Source organism: Oryx dammah, unplaced genomic scaffold, assembly GCF_014754425.2.
Source record: "Oryx dammah isolate SB20612 unplaced genomic scaffold, SCBI_Odam_1.1 HiC_scaffold_17, whole genome shotgun sequence".
NCBI lineage: Eukaryota > Metazoa > Chordata > Mammalia > Artiodactyla > Bovidae > Oryx > Oryx dammah.
In genome coordinates, this window is record NW_024070201.1 from 44,244,165 (window position 1) to 44,260,218 (window position 16,054).

General features: G+C 48.1%; 1 protein-coding gene across 8 annotated transcripts in view; it reads right to left on the minus strand.

Moving 5' to 3' along the window:
- PPFIBP2 (PPFIA binding protein 2) overlaps positions 1 to 16,054 on the minus strand; it is a 158,209-nt gene that overhangs the window by 5,529 nt on the left and 136,626 nt on the right. For all 8 annotated transcript variants that reach the window (XM_040258465.1, XM_040258464.1, XM_040258459.1 and 5 more), the window contains 10 exons: positions 15,680 to 15,818; positions 14,911 to 15,039; positions 6,753 to 6,903; positions 6,354 to 6,465; positions 6,052 to 6,140; positions 5,639 to 5,761; positions 4,335 to 4,460; positions 3,512 to 3,700; positions 2,428 to 2,604; positions 364 to 429 (listed from right to left, as the gene is read on the minus strand). In XM_040258465.1, the coding sequence (XP_040114399.1) occupies positions 364 to 429; positions 2,428 to 2,604; positions 3,512 to 3,700; positions 4,335 to 4,460; positions 5,639 to 5,761; positions 6,052 to 6,140; positions 6,354 to 6,465; positions 6,753 to 6,903; positions 14,911 to 15,039; positions 15,680 to 15,818 (1,301 nt within the window). The remainder of the gene's footprint in view (positions 1 to 363; positions 430 to 2,427; positions 2,605 to 3,511; positions 3,701 to 4,334; positions 4,461 to 5,638; positions 5,762 to 6,051; positions 6,141 to 6,353; positions 6,466 to 6,752; positions 6,904 to 14,910; positions 15,040 to 15,679; positions 15,819 to 16,054) is intronic.

The following is a 16,054-nucleotide window of genomic DNA, read 5'->3' on the forward strand; positions in this document are numbered from 1 at the left end:
TCCTGTCCATCTGGCAGGGGTGAGGCCTGGGCTTTGGGCTGACAAGGCAGGTGACCCAGAACTGCTGAGTATCTTGGTTTCCTCACCAGCCCCAGGCCTGGACAGAGGGCCTGCGACCTAGGACACTTTAGCTGGTTTTGGCTCAAGAGTAGCAGCAGGCCAGTGGAGAAGGCCTCTGGGCCTCTATCTGCCTCAGGGCTGGCTCATCTCCGGCACCAGCCCCCAGTCCTGTCTGCTCTCCCCTAGCAAGGGCGCTGGCGCTACAGGCTCTGGATTAGGCAAGGGGGCTAAGCCAGCCCCACACCAAACTCCCGGGGCCTCCCCAGCACGGGCCCTACTATAGAGAGAGGGCCAGAGTCCTACCGTGAGGCGGTGAATGTCTTGGGAGAGGAGCCCTATCTGCGTCACGGTGCCTTCCGAAGGTGCCATCTGTAAAATGGGCAGCGGCCTGCTCAGTGCTCGTGGACTGAGCTCGGGATTCGCAGAGCTGGCTTGCAAGTCCTATCCTGCCTGGGCCTGCTCCCCGGGAGAGTGGGCAGGGAGTGGGCCAGGCCCTGGGGAGCGACACAGGGGTGAAGCACGCACTGCTCATGCCTGGGGAAAGGCAGAGCTTCCACTGTCCCACACGGCCACATACACTCCCGCGGTCCCACTTCAGTGCCGGCTCTGAGGGGACACAGGAGCACGGAGAGTGGGATGGCGGCCGTTCTGACGCTGACCTCAGAAAGGACCAGCAGGACCTCAGACACTGATGCCCAGTGCAGGCACAGCCAGGTATCCTCACTGCCAGCAACCTCCGGCCCCACCTGCTCAGGCAATGCCGGTCCGCTCCTCCTCCCCTAAACCTTTGTGGACATTGTAAATCTGCCCTTTGAGGGCACTGCATATAACCCATCACGTTACAGGTGGGAAAACTGGGCCCCACCAAGAGATACAGGACTTGCTTGAGGCCGCACAGTGTTAGTGACATCACAGTCCCATGCAGGGTTTGAAAGCAGGCACATGCGGAGAGTCTCCCACCAGGACATAAGAAAGGAACAAGGGGTAGCCTGCCCTGACTACAGCTCTAAACTGCTGTGGCCCAGCTTTCAGCCCTGGGGAGCACCTCTCGTCAGTAGTCCCGGCCCTGGGATCAAACAGCAGCCGTGCTAACAACTTGCAAGCCGGTGCCCACATTCCTTGCTAACTGGACTTCAAAGGAGGCCGGGAGGCCATGGCCTGAGGCTGCTGGTACTTTGCATCACCTCCATCTGGAACAGAACCAGAGTTCAAACTGGGCTTGTGAGGCCCTGCCGCGGCCACCAGTTATGAGGCTGCTGTCCGGATTTCTGCAGACAAGGCCCAGGGGACCAGTGGAGCCAAAAGCTGCACTGGGCCCAACTGGGATTTCATGAGCAGGAGCCCAGACTGGCGGGTGCGTCCCTCCCCTGTCCTTGGCCAGACCAGGCCCATCTGGAAGACCCACTTTCAGTCAGTCGGCCTCTAAATCAGGAAGCCAGGTCTGTTTCAGCTCCACGAAGGCAGAGCAACCCCTACACAGGCCCAGGGAGGGCAGTCACAGCAGAGCCCACACAACACACGCAAGAAGAGAGGCCTGCCAGCAAGGCAGGCTGGTTTCCCCTCGCCAGAATGGAGACCAGCTTCGGGGTCTGCACGACAGCAGAATGTGAGATGCAAAATGCCTCTGGGCTTCCCACTGGGCTGTGCACCCTGAAGTGAGGCCACAGGCTCCTCCAAAGGCTGGGAGGGGGTGCCTCCTTGCCCCATCCCCCTCACTCAGGACACCTGCAAATCACAGCCCAGCTCAGCAGTGTGGGCTCTTGAGCAGCACTCCAGCTGTCAATGTGCCCACCTCGCTCCCCTGGACACGCTTAGAGATAGGCTGTGCTGCTTGCTTTCTACATAAATACGGGTTTTATTACTGAAAGAAGAGACCACCTCTGAATGAAGTCACGACAGTCCCACTGTCCCCATAGCAGAAGGTCCTGCTCTGTCCCTGCAGCCAAAATTCTAGCCACAGGCCCAAGGCACTTGGGACTGCCCTCCACAGGGGAGCAGCTGAAGGTCCTGAGAGCTGAGCCCCTCAGGGTTGTCTGTGGCCTTGGGACCTGTGTCCAAGCTCAGGCGTGGCCACCAGTGCTATAGCTGGACATTCCAACTTACCGAAAATGTACAAGCATCCTAAAGTGTCCTTCCTCCTGAGTCCCCAAGTCTGGCCCCTTAGCAAGGATGCAGCTCCTTTCTCCACACCACCCGCAGGGTTCGGAGAAAGACGCCCAGGGGTGCGCAATGGCTAGAATGTTCTCTGCGGGTCATGCGCATACGCGGGGGTGAGGTGAGTTACGTGGTGACACACGCGGAGTTACTGTGAGCTTGCAGGACGCACAGGCAGTGCGGGTGACAGAGGCATCAGCTGATCGGTCCCACCTGCTCCAACCCGTCCAGTTCAGGGGCATCGAGGGTGCTGAGGCCCCGGGCGCCACTGTAGGCCCTGTGACCATCACCAACACTGTTGCTGGGCTCCATTGGGCAAATGTAGTCCGTCGACTCATCAAACTTCTTTTTTCTTATGTTTCCAAAATGTGAAAACCCCAGCTTCCTTGGCTAAAACACAGCAGATGCAAAACGATGAGAAAGAGATGACTGAGCTGGTATGCAGCTCACCTAACAATACATTTTAGAGCAGGCTTGTGAGGGAAGGAATAAGGCAAACTGCTTCCAGAAAAACTCTCTTCACAAAACAGCACTCCTGGAAGCAACTGGCCTGCTGGGGAGAGGCCAACAGATCAACTGTCCTGAGCAAGCAGAGCTGCTCCTCCAAGGCTCCGTGCCCAAAACTCCTGCCCTGTGATGTCGACATTCCCTGGGAGGACTCAGGACTCCCTGAAGATGCTGCAGCCTGTACAGAGGCCAAGTTCACAGGACTTGCAACCACACAGGGAGCACCCCCTGCCTTCTCACAGCACCTAGGGCAGCCACATGGATAGCCCTTCCTGCCTGCTCCAGCACCGGAGCTGTGCTGAGTTGGCAGGAGAGCTCAGGCAGCGGGGATGTGTGAGATTCAGAGCCCCTCTGAGTGGTGCTGGTGCTTAGATGACCTCGGGACCTCTGCTAGCTGTGTGCAGGCCACCTCCAGGACTGGCTGCCCGCAGGGCCACTCACCGAGTTGGTAAGACAGCTCTAATTGGCACAGGGCACCCACACTCGGGAACTTGTCTGCTTTGCAAAACGAGTCAAGGCAGTATCAGGAAAGAGGACTGGATGCTGCCTGCACATCATTTCTGTGTAAAGAAACCTGCACACCCTTGGACTCAAGAGTGGCTGGGAACTGGCCTAACAAAGAGTAACATAAAATCAAACCAAAGGTAGAAGCCAAAGCAGAAGTCACGAGAGCCTCCTCGTCCAGGCAGCCCACTTGGGTTTGGCACCAGGTCCGGGCTTATCTGCTGCCCAAGTTAAGGGCCAGAAAGCAGGTCCCTGTGGCCACCCCAGAAAGGGTCTGGCAACTCACCCGGACTTTGGCTGTAGTGGTCAGTGGTGTGTAAGCAGGTGAGGTCATTTTCTCTCGCTTCTCCTGCTCAGCCTCAGGGCCGATCAAGGCGTTGAATTTGGTGGTCAGGTGACGTCTGAGGAGCGTCTTTTGTGGCGGGATGTTGAGAAGCATGGCCAGGGTGTCCCCTGTGAAGCGTGGCTCTAGGATCTAAGAAGAAACCAGACAAGTCAGCCAGCGATGACCACCAGTGGTTCCAGGTGACAACACTGAGAAACAGGCCCCCATCGACCTGGGTGCCTCCAGGGCACTTGTCCTGTGTCCCCGCCCTGCTTGCTTCCTGGCACGGGCCCGACTCTGTGATTGACCAGTGGAGAGCTGTTGCCCTCTTAGCCAAGGCTGTCTCGTTTCTCATCCATCATCACCCCTTCCTCATTTCTCTGCTAGCTTTGCCTCTTGATAATGCTGAGTGCTGAGACAGATCGTCCCATGACAAGCAGGAGGTGACACCTAGGTGCCCTCTCCCTGCCCAGCCCCGTGTTCCTCTAGCAGCAGGTGGAGCTGCCTGGTTAATGGGCAGTTTTCATGCAGGCCCCTTGTCCTGGATCCTGGACTCCTCTGGGCCTGTAGCTGGGAAAGTCTTTCCAGAGCCCATCTTATTTCCATGAAGCCTATTAAATCTCAGCCACAACAGATCAAATTCTATTTTGAGACTGCAATTTATGCAAGGAGTTCCGATGAAGTATCAACTTTCTTACTAGGATGCATGTCTAACCCTTAGACATCAGTTCCTGAATACCTCAGGAGCACTGAGGCAAGTGGACCAGCTCAAAGAGCCACTCACAATGAGCCCTCCGTGGACGCCACTCCCACGAAGGTTGGGCGCGTATTCTGCCAGGTCCACGGACCGCAACCACTCCATCACTCTGTGGTTGGACCACTGCACAACTTCTGAAGGAGAGAGGTTACTCTGTGAGAGGGGAGAAGGAGAATGGAGAAGTTAGACCTACAGGTCCTACCAGGCTCCTCTGTGGAGCCAGCCCCTGGGAGTCAGTCAGCCCTAGATGCCTCACCCAGGCCTACCTTTTGCCTACTGAACCAGGACTCCATGCCAGCTGCCTGAGAGCCTACCTCATTCCCAAGAAATTAAGCTGTCACTCAACCTGCCGGATCTTCCTACAGAATATCTAATTCCAGAATCCCGTTACTCCCTGACTCTCTGATTACTTCGAGACTAACACATGAAGGCATGGAGTTATTCATTCAGTGATCCAGAAGCACTTTAAAAGAGGACTACCAATGATGAGCTGAGTGTTACAGAATAAAGATCTCACTGGCGTGGCCAAATGTTTTCAGAGAATACACATTAAGATACTTACACCTGAGTGCCCTCAAGTGGCATCTGGGTCTTCAAAATGCCCAGCACTGTGCCTGACATATAGAAGGCATTCAAAACGTGCTTTGTTGAACAGGGAGAAAAGAGAGGATAGAGAGTACGGCTAGGAGTTTTCAATCCCCTGGGAAGCTGAGTAGTACTCTTAAAGCAGGGTTAGACTTAGTTCCCAGAACACAGGAGCCAGGGTGTTACCGACAACCTTGTAGAACTCTGAGGTTCATGGAAGATTATCAGGGAATTCCCCAGGCTGTAGGTTGCTGAGTTAACTCTACTATTTCTTCTCTAGCAAAACCTGCTCATGTCCCTGTGAATCTGGAGCTGGAGGTCAGTTAATGTTCTACCTACCCAGAGATTCTGAAATACCTGGTTTCCTCATAGGCTCTTTTCCACTCCTCCGCATACTTTGATAGCATCTTTCCATTTTGTCTCACCCCTCTCTCCCCTTTGCTCCACTTCCTTGTCCCCTTTAATCGTAATAATGTCTTTAAAAGACTTGCTGCCACTGCCCTCCGGCCCATAGCATGTATCTCCCCCAGGGAGATGGACGTTGGAGGTATAGTGGCTGCAATGGACACAGAGTTCAGGCCACAGGCATGTTGGGGCATCATGAAGCCCTAGCAAAGGGAAGAATCCACAGCACCATGGTCCCAAACGCAGCCACTTAGTGAGTGACGATAACGTCCTGGTTTTCTAATGCCCTATCTTGGGTGTCCTGGCTCAGGCTACCTGGACAGGGCGCGCCATGCCCTCACCTCGTCAGCCGGCCGCCGGTGCAGGCAGTGGGGGTTGAATTTGTTGACGTGCAGCACGTGAATGGCACATTTGATGCTGAGATGATGTAGTTGGCTGGTGACTTTTAGGAAGAGGAGATCATTCTGGAAGAACAAAGTTTTGGTGCATGAACCAGAGCTTCTGAAGTGACAGACACCCCATGAGGATCCTTTCCAGACCATTCAATACAACATGGACACGGCAACAGTTCTCCTTGGCACAATAGTTCGTACTTTGCTACTTGGGGCATCTTATGTGACAAATGACACTGTTTTAAGACCTTAAGGATATGCTAGAGGTGGTGGGATCAAGTGTAAAATAACCTCCATGGGGACGCCTGCGTTGAGCTGGGTGCTCACAGGGACGACTGAAACAATGGAGGGAGGGTCCTCACCACCGTCAGGTACTGCAGCATTCGCCCGTCAACTCTGGATTCATGAAACTGGTCTTTGTACTGGGGTAAGCCAATGTCATCAAGCCAACCTACAGAAATGGGGAAGTGAGACTTGTGAAAAACGGAGACTGTGGATGCAAAAAAAACATAAAAAGAAAGCAGCAGCAAATTATCATTCAAGTTCCAGCTGTGTTTCCCCTAAAGTTTAGTAATCTGTCTGCCTGTCCCAAGGAGACAGCTGCCTTTGAGGCACACATTCACAGGGAGCTGCCAGAAACATACACACATCTGCCTATCCTTACGTGTTACCCAAATGTGGTCCAGCAGTGCAGACTTCTCCTCCTGCTTAGTGTTGATGGCTTTCACTGCTAAAACCAGCTTTTTCCTGTGAAGAGGGTGCTTAATTCCCAGCTCCTGCAAGTGAAAGATGGAGACAGCTGTGAAATCTCGGCAAGCAACCCAGCTCTCAGAGGCTCCTATGTCTGGGTGGAGATCCTCCACTGGGTGGAGCATAACAGCAGACCTCTGCCCACTGCCCTGGGATCAACCTGCACCAACAGAATCTTGGCCTCCGTTGCCCATCTTCCTACGTGTGGGCATGTTGTCGGGGCGGTGGGTGGGAAGGAATGGGGGGAATTCATCTTCCCATGCATTGGTTTGGGGAGAAGTAGGAACCTCCTTACCCAGGGCTCAGCCCGTACCTTTTCCATGTCCTGAGGGGTAGCTGTCAGTAAAGTGTGGCCAGAAGTCACCCACTGCCTCGCAAAGATCACATACTGAGCCAGGCCGAAGTCCTCCAGCCATGTGCAGACACGCTCTGTGCTCCATTGGGCAAAGGGGGCGTTGGCGTCACTGGAAGCAGGAAATGACCCTGTTAGCATGAGAGCCTGGGCTCCATCTGAACATAACAGTGCCTCACAAAAAGGGACTAGGTTTAAACAAACAACCCCCATAATGCGATCCAGTTGAACCACAACATACTCATTCAAGATAGACTCGAGTGTCCTGGGATAACACCTGGTGGGAATCTCAGATCTGCAGCTGCTGAGAGCTTGGGGCAGTTACACGCGCCTCAGGAAGCTGTGCTCAAGAGCTTCACTGATGGCGCAGTGGTAAAGAATCTGCCTGCCAATGCAGGGGACACAGGAGATATGGGTTTGATGTCGGTAAGATCCCCTGGAATAGGAAATGACAACCCATTCCAGTATTCTTACCTGGAAAATCCCATGGACAGAGGAGCCTGGAGGGCTACAGTCCATGGTGTCGCAAAGAGTCAGACATGACTGAGGGACTTACACACATACACAGGAAGCTGTGCTCGCATGAACACGCAGTCCACATACATACACACTTGAACCAAAGCCCAGAGTCACAGCCCCATTAGGATTTAGATCCACACCTGAATCATGTTTTACACAGTGTTTAATATCATTTTTACCAAAATGCTTAGAAAGCTAGAGAAAGTATCAGTACTCAAACATTAAAAAAAAAAAAAAAAACACCTCCAATTATCAGTAGTTAAAATCTTATTTACTAATGAAATACTAGGAGCATTCACATTAAAATCAATAAAAAGAATTTTTTATCACACTAGTAACACTGGTCAGAGTTGCAGTAAGTATAAGAAGAGATAAAATAAAAAGCAAAAATATAGCTATTAGAAAGGTAGAAATAAAGCCACTCTTTTCAGAATGACATGGTTGTCTACCTAGAAAACCCAAGAGAGCTCAGTAAGGTAGCCAGTTATAAAATACACACACTCCCAATATTTACATGACATACATTATTTTCTATATACCAATGCACAGATACTAATATTTTTGTTAAAATAATTTTAAATCCCACTGATAGCAACCAACATTATAAAATGTCTAAGCGCTGCCTTTACGAGAACTGAGTGGGTCCTTGTGTGTGGGGATGGGGGAGATGGTAACTATGACACTCAACTGAGCAGCATAAAAAGGATATGAATAAATGAAGAGCTAGATCATGTTCCTCAACAGGAAGCCTGGGTTTTACAAAGCCATCAATTCTTACAGACATCAATTTTTCATTTACAGTCTGAATATAATGGCACACGCAAATCCCAGTTGAGTTGTGGGGGGGTGGGGGGAGGTTGACAAAGCAACTTTATATCCATTTTAAAAAAAATAAAGGCGGAAAAAAAAATAAAATAAAGGCGGATTCAGGGAATATAGAAGACTGGCTATTCCAAAAGACTGCTTCTAAGGACGTACTTCTAAAATGCTAGTTAAAATAAAAATTTTTTAATGCCTGAATGAGGCATTAAAAAATTCCTTGAAAGTGAGAGGATTTCTTAAAGAGCCAGAATGACCAGGAAGCACCATGTTAGAGCAAGTGCAGGAGATGGTGTGTGCCTTAGAGCAGGTGCTGGTCACCCAGCCTGGAGCCTAAGTTTATAATGAATCAAGAATAAGTGCAGATCTAGGTTTTTTGAGACCTGGAACTTATAAAATTTGGGGCGGGGGACCTCTTTAAGAGTTGAATGCAGATGGAATATGTGAATACACAATTTGAATACAAAATTAGGAACAAAATGTGTATTTAGAATTCAAAAAATCACAAAGGTTACGAATCTAACTAAAATGGAAAAATATTGTGGAATCCAGAAAAATAATGTTTTTATTAATTCCAAATACACTTCTATATTGCTTTACCTTCATATTTGGTATTCTCTGCTTGCTTCATATGTCAACAACTCAATAACATAGCTGTCCTTCTGTATCTGCTAGGGGATTGGTTCCAGGACCTCAAAGACACCAAAATCCAGGGATGCTCAAGCCCTTTAGATAAAATGGCATAGTTCACTCAGCCCTCTGTATTTGTGAGTTCTGCATCCATGGATTCAACCAGTAGAAATGTGATATGTGGTTATTTGAGTCTGTGGGTGGGGCAGGGCTGTATTTTCTGTGAGAAGCTTAATTCCACCTTCCTTCTAGCACAATGGACCAATGTTTGTTATTTTGATAGTATTTTTAAAAAACCTTTCAGCTTCACAATTTAAAAATGGTATTGTTAAATACAATTTTAGAGTCATTAAATTTAGGAAAACTATCAAGTGTCCTTTAGATACGAGCTGTAAAATTCCACAGCATTCAAGCTTTCAGGTGTTTATTAAATATTTTTTGAATTGACATTTATTTAATGTCCCTGTGGCTGTTGCATATAAGGCAACATCATCTTGGTCAAAGTTAGTATATCATGTAAAATTAAGAAATTTTCATCTTTTGCCAATGTGTTCATATGATTCACTTTATTGAACAACAATCAAGGAACCTACTCACGATTTTGAGTATATCATGCAGAATGTGGGGCTGGATAAAGCACAAGCTGGAATCAAGATTGCTCAGAGAAATATCAACAACTTCAGATAGGCAGATGATACCACACTAATGGAAGAAAGCAAAGAGGAGCTAAAAAGCTTCGTGATGAAAGTGAAAGAGGAAAGTGAAAATGCTGGCTTCAAACTCAACACCAAAAAACCGCAAATCATGGCCATCTGGTCCCATCACTTCATGGCAAATAGATGGGGAAACAATGGAAACAGCGGCAGACTTTATTTTTTTGGTCTCCAAAATCACTGCCAACAATGACTGCAGGCATGAAATTAAAAGACACTTGCTCCTTGGAAGAAAAGCTGACAAACCTACACAGCGTATTAAAAAGCAGAGACATCCCTTTGCCGACAAAGGTCTGTCTAGTCAAAGCTATGGTTTTTCCAGTGGTCATGTATGGATGTGAGAGTTAGACCATAAAGAAAGCTGAGCACCAAAGAATTGATTCTTTCAAACTGTGGTGCTGGAGAAGACTCTTGAGAGTTCCTTAGACAGCAGGGAGATCAAAGCAGTCAATCCTAAAGGAAATCAACCCTGAATATTCATTGGAAGGACTTATGCTGATGCTGAAGCTCTAATACTTGTGCCACCTGAGGCAAAGAGCTGACTCACTGGAAAAGACTCTGATGCTGAGAAAGATTGAAAGCAAGAGAAGGGGGTGACGGAGGATGAAATGGTTGGATGGCATCACTGACTCAATGGACATGAGTTTGAGCAAACTCAGGGAGACAGTGAAGGACAGAGAAGCCTGGTGTACTGCAGTTCATGGGGTCGCAGAGTCAGACATGACTTGCAACTGAACAACCACCACAAAATTCACTATTTTTGTTTGGAATTTATCTGTTGCTCTTGGTGAATTATTGCATTTGGTTTGATCTGGGATTTTTTGTGTATATATTTTTCTTAATATCAGAATAGTTTCTTTTAATTTCAGTGGTCACTTTATCACTTCTATTACCTTTTAATTTTAGCTTCTAAGTTTCTGGGAATTGGGAAGAAACAAATGTTCTACATATCAGAGAGACATTTTAGTTCTGAGATGAAATAAGTGTTTTTGAGACTGTAATTTGAATGCCTCTGTCCTGTAGACCTTTTCAAAACATCCTAGAGCTTTGACATGCTCCTCTACCCTTAATCATCTTCCCATCTCTCGCTTTGTGAATGGTCTCTGCTCTCCTAAGCTTGTGGTATTCCCACAGTAGCAAACCCAACCTTCCCACCTCCCGGGGTTCCGTCAGTGCCAGGGTCTCCCATACTCTTGTCCGGGGCCGAACATGGTGTTAAGTGATTTAGAGATGACAGAGAAAGTACCTTTCATATACAGCCAAACCACTTGTTTTACTAACATGCTCCAAAACATCTTTCCAAATTGCAGTTAAAATGATGTAAGTGCGATTTATCAAACAGGCCATTCCCATGGCAGACGGAGAACACAGGGTGCCCTTATCATTGCATGTATTTCATTAGTCCTTTTCTGAAAAGAGAGGACTTCTGTTTTGAAAAAGCACCAAGAGAACCATATCTCCTGTTTAGGATTATGCAAATCTGATGACTGGAAAGACTTTCCACAGACTAGTTTCTGGTTTTGTATATTTCAAATGTTCTTTTTTTTCCCACTACCCCATACTTCTGAAACCAAATGCCAGAGGACAAGTTCGTTTTGGAACAAGATCTCTGACTTTGAGTCTCTGCGTCAGAGTGCTGGGCACACTGGCACGTTGGAAGCCATTTTTATAGTCGGACAGCTAATTAATGAAACCTTAGTAAACTAAACACGAAGTGACTGCAAACCACATAAACATAATTCCACCAAACCCAAACCAAACGGATTCCCAACTCAACTTCCCCTAAGTCAGATCTTGAGAATGCTCATGGCTATTCCAGTGTCATCTGATATTAGTCTAAGCATAGACCAAGGGAAAGTTGGAGTAAAGAGTCAGCAGTCTCAAAACTGTTTGTATTTGAAATGTCTTACTTATGAAAAAATTTCCAAACACAGGGCTTTGTCAGTACATTGGGTGGACACTCTCTGGACTGTGGAAGGGGCCCAGACAAGTAAAAGACCTTGGGACAAAGGCAGTGAAATAGGGCAGGGAAGAGAGGCAGGGAACCACTCTGATCAGAGACGACTCATAAGTTAGAGTCACTAAGGCAATACTCTCTGTAGACGAACTCAGAAAACCCCTCCAGAGATGGGGGCCAGATATGTGGCTTTAAAGTCTGGCTGATTTAAACATTTACACTCTACTTTTTCTTGGGGAAAAAAAACTGTCACTGCACACCAAAATAAATCTCTAAATAGATGACTTTTGAAGCTTTTAAAAATTACTTTTTAAAAATTCATTGTTTAAAACCAGTTTTTAAAAAATCATTGAAAAATTTTAAAACAAAATAATGAAAGATATCACAAAGGAAAAGTTGGTAACTTATTGTACACAAACCTAAAAATTTCATATATCAAAGTAAAGTCTGCAACAAACCTGAAAAATGACCTATCACAATTTTTAGATGTGGCTTAATATCTTAATATACTGTATAGAGAACAAATAGAAACTAAATAACTAATTAAAATATATTCATAACTAAATAAAATGGGCAAAAATGCTCACAATTCACAAAAGAAATAAACATGTAAGCAAAATTAACAATAAGAATGTAATTTGGGGAGGCCTATAAAACTAGAAGTTTAAACAAAGGTGCAAATAGTTAATGCTGAGAAGATTGTAGGTGCAACAAGCACCTACAACAAGTGTGTTAGTCACTCAGTCATGTCTGACTCAGCGATCCCATGGACTGTGGCCAGTCAGGCTCCTCTATCCATTGGAACGTAAATTAGCAAAACAGGAAAAATTTAAAACATGGATTCTTCTATAACCTGAGAGTTCATTATCAAACAACTGCAATGTCATTAGCAAACAACTGTTCAACTGGAAAAAAAAAAGAAAGGATTAGGGCTGGAGACTTTCAATAACAATGAACTTTTCCTATAGGAATACTGGTGACAATATTTTTTAAAGGCTACACCTAAATATCTATAAACTATAAATATCAGAGAGTATTAGCATATAATTATATCACATTTCTGTTAAAGAGTAATAAAGGCCTTTCTTTCCCACCAGCAAGCTCATTTTTGTTACCACAAGCACAGCTGTGATAAACACACAGTCCTATCAGGCCTTCATTCCCATTCTCCTTGTCATCCATTGTTACTGTTAACAAAGCACAAAAACATCCAAACAAAGCAACTCTGTGGTTGGAACTGCAGTTCTGCCTTTGGCAGAGAAAGTTCCCCGCGCTGGCCACCCCACACCCAAGTGACTTGGCAGACGGTGAATGGGGCCCCTTAACCATGCAGTCCTGCTCTAAGGAAAGACGCCTAAGGGTCTTAGAGAAGTTCTTACACCCAACCAATGATCCCCTCTTCAAGAATAAATCCAGAGGAAAGCCAGAAGTGGAACAAAATTTCATCATTCAAGCTTATGCTGGCTTTATTTTTTCATCCCAGAACCATTAATGTCTAAAGTCAGAAGACTGCCAAGTAGATTAGAATACTCATGGAATATATGGAAAAGCTTCCTGCGGCTTATTTTTTCTTTTTTTCCTAATTTTTATTTTTACTTTATTTTACTTTACAATACTGTATTGGTTTTGCCATACATTGACGTGAATCCGCCACAGGGGTACATGAGTTCCCAATCCTGGACCCCCCTCCCACCTCCCACCCCATATCATCTCACCAGATCATCCCCGTGCACCATAATGGCTCTGAACTGGTCTCTGCCTTCTCAGACCATATCCTTAGATTCTCTAGCCTCTAAAAACTAACATTTGCTGAGCATTTACGTTTCTGACTAGAAAGGTAAATGTGGATCCACGAGCCTCACAGAGCAGGACCAGGAGGGCTACGCATCCTTGGGTTTTCTCTGCAAGACACCTGGAGGATGGGTCTGGGGACACTCACCGAAGGTCCTGAGAGTATACATGGGAGAGCCTGGCAAGGCCTGGGAACCGGCGGGGGCTGGGTGGGGAAGCAGGGTATGTCCACACATGCTCCCTTCCGCAGGGGTGCAGGTCTGTGAACAGCATGCCATAGCAGGGAACATCACTCCCCCTTCACTAAGGTCTGGACTGTTCTAACTAGAATTAGTCTGCAAGTTGTGCACATCTTAGTCTTAACATGTACTTGCCACTGGTGTCTGGCAATCTCAGGAGGGTGAAAATTAAGAGGGTTAAACCTTACACTTTGGAATTCCCTGATGGTACAGAGGATGAGAATCTACCTGCCAATGCTGGGAACACAGGTTTGATCCCTAGTCTGGGAAGATCCCACAGGCCATGGAGCAACTGTGTTCACGCACCACAATTACTGAAGCCTGTGTACCCTAAAGCCCACACGCCGCAACTACTGAGTCCACGTGCTGCAGCTACAGAAGCCGGTGTACCTAGAGCCTGTGCTCAGCAAATGAGAGAAGCCACCACGAGAAGCCTGAGCGCTGCGGTGAAGAGCAGGCCCTCACTCACCGCAACTAGAGAGAGCCCATGCGCAGCAGTGGTGAAGACCCAGCGCAGCCAAGACAGAAAAATCCTTACTCTTTACTGTTTGGCTAAACTTAACCTGTCACAGCCCAATCTCCAGAAAGGCCCCCCGGAGCCTGTTCATGTCTGAGAAACTCGGACTTTAGTAGGAGATATTCCGCTCGAGATGCTATACTGCGAGGATCATCTGATGGGAGCAGAGGTTATGGAAAAGGGTTTCCCTAAGACACAGGACTAAAGGTTCACCTGGGCAGGTCGGAAGGGAGAGGCTCTCCTCTGAGTAGAGAGACCTGGGGAAAGCAGGGGGATAAAGCTGGTGGCGAGAGGGTGTCCACCAGGGTGATCTCCGGAAAAGTTTCTTTTAATGCTTTTTTTATTAGGGTGTGAGGGGAACAGTCGTATAAAAATCTCCCATTCTGATCCCTTTATAAGCCCTTCCAGGCTGCTGCTGCAGGAGGGTTTGGTACTGTGTGTCATGAGGGATCAGAGCAGATCTGCCTGCTGCCCCCGCACCCTTTTGCAGGTCTGTGTGAAAGGAGGGGCTTCCCCAGAAGCAGGCCGTGCTCTCTTTCCACCAGTCTCCTGGGGGAAGGGGACCCTTGAATGTGGCCAGCTGACGCCAGGGTTAAATGTGTAGGAGCTCACGTGAGCCTCATAAGAACTTTCACAAGCACCTGTTTTTGACCCCACACTTCATAGACAAGGAGACTGAGGTTTACTTGTGGGGCTGGAGCGCCGCCTCCTACCCCACATCCTGGCTGTAGGCAGCCCCTGCCTCTGCCTCAGTGCACCTAGATATAAGCATGAGCAATGTCCACATGTGTCAAAGGGATAGGCCGAGAAGCTCTGGGCTAGGGGCTCCTGTCTTCCCATCTCTGAAGGCTCTGGGGCATCCAGCCCCCATCCCCACTCCATCCTGGGCAGGATTTTACATGGTTCTTTGCAGATGGACTGGAGGGAGGCTTACCTTTTCTGAGCCTTGGGGTCTCTGGTCCTGGACAGTCTTGGCCCTGCAGTCGCCCGGAGCCCACCTCGCCGAAACTCAGCCACCCCTGGGGCATCGGTGTTGAAGTTTCCTGACTGAGTCCTTCGGATCCTGTGTGGACAGAAATCCATGGAGACCATCAGAGGGCAGGCTGGAAGCCCGAGGTCAGTGCACTCCCCCTACATAGGGCCTCACAAGCCACACCCAGGGCTCGGGATGGCCCTGCTTCCCAGTGCCTGCCCTGAGGGCCAGCATCAAGGCCCAGCCTCAACTCTAACCCTGCCTCTGGGATGAGGCCCCTCTCCCTGAGGGGTCAAAGTGCAGGTTGCTGCCTGGGAGTAGGCCCCAGTTTCTGCCTTATTTTGCAGACTGGGTCAGCAAGGCCAGCAAAGACTCAGCGCTCTATCTTCAAAGATAGTTTTAAGACATAGACTGAGCCCTGAGGAGGAAGAAACTGTTCTCACCCATGCGTCTCTCCAAAGCACGTGAGGCATCGCTGCAGAGGATGCTCTCAGGGTCTGTGGGATGGACTGATGCCTAAAATGAATGACATGTAAGGCAACTGGCTATACTTAAGGAGTGCCTTTCATAGTTCTCCTTCTCTGGGCCAAAGTCTTCTCTCTACATGTAACCACTCTGTGCTTCCTGCTATTCCAACATCTAATTAAACAGGGGGGTTATGGAGACACTTTGCTCAGCCAAGAATATTAATTCTGAACAATGTAATTAATGATCATCACCACCAACTTACTTTCCCCAGAACTTCTTGATGCCTTTGGGGCTCCGTTTACCATCTGGTGTCAGGGGAGACTGGGGGCTGGACTCGGTGCCCGATGACATGGATGAGTCATTGGCCACAGCAGTGTCGTCCCAGCCACTTTCTGTGTCTCCTGAGATTGAAAGAATGAAATGACATGTGAGTGACAAGAAGGAACCTGACCTCTGCAAACCTTCTCCCCAAGCCTGGGCCATTCCCTCAGTGGGAGTCAAGAATAGTCTGCCCAGCCCTGCTTTCAGGGCAGAACTTTACAGCAAGATCTCAAGAGACCAGTAGGGGCTCAGGCATACTCCAGGTTTTCTCTCTGGGGAGTTAGTGAGCTTAAGGCTTCAAATCTGGGTGAGCAAA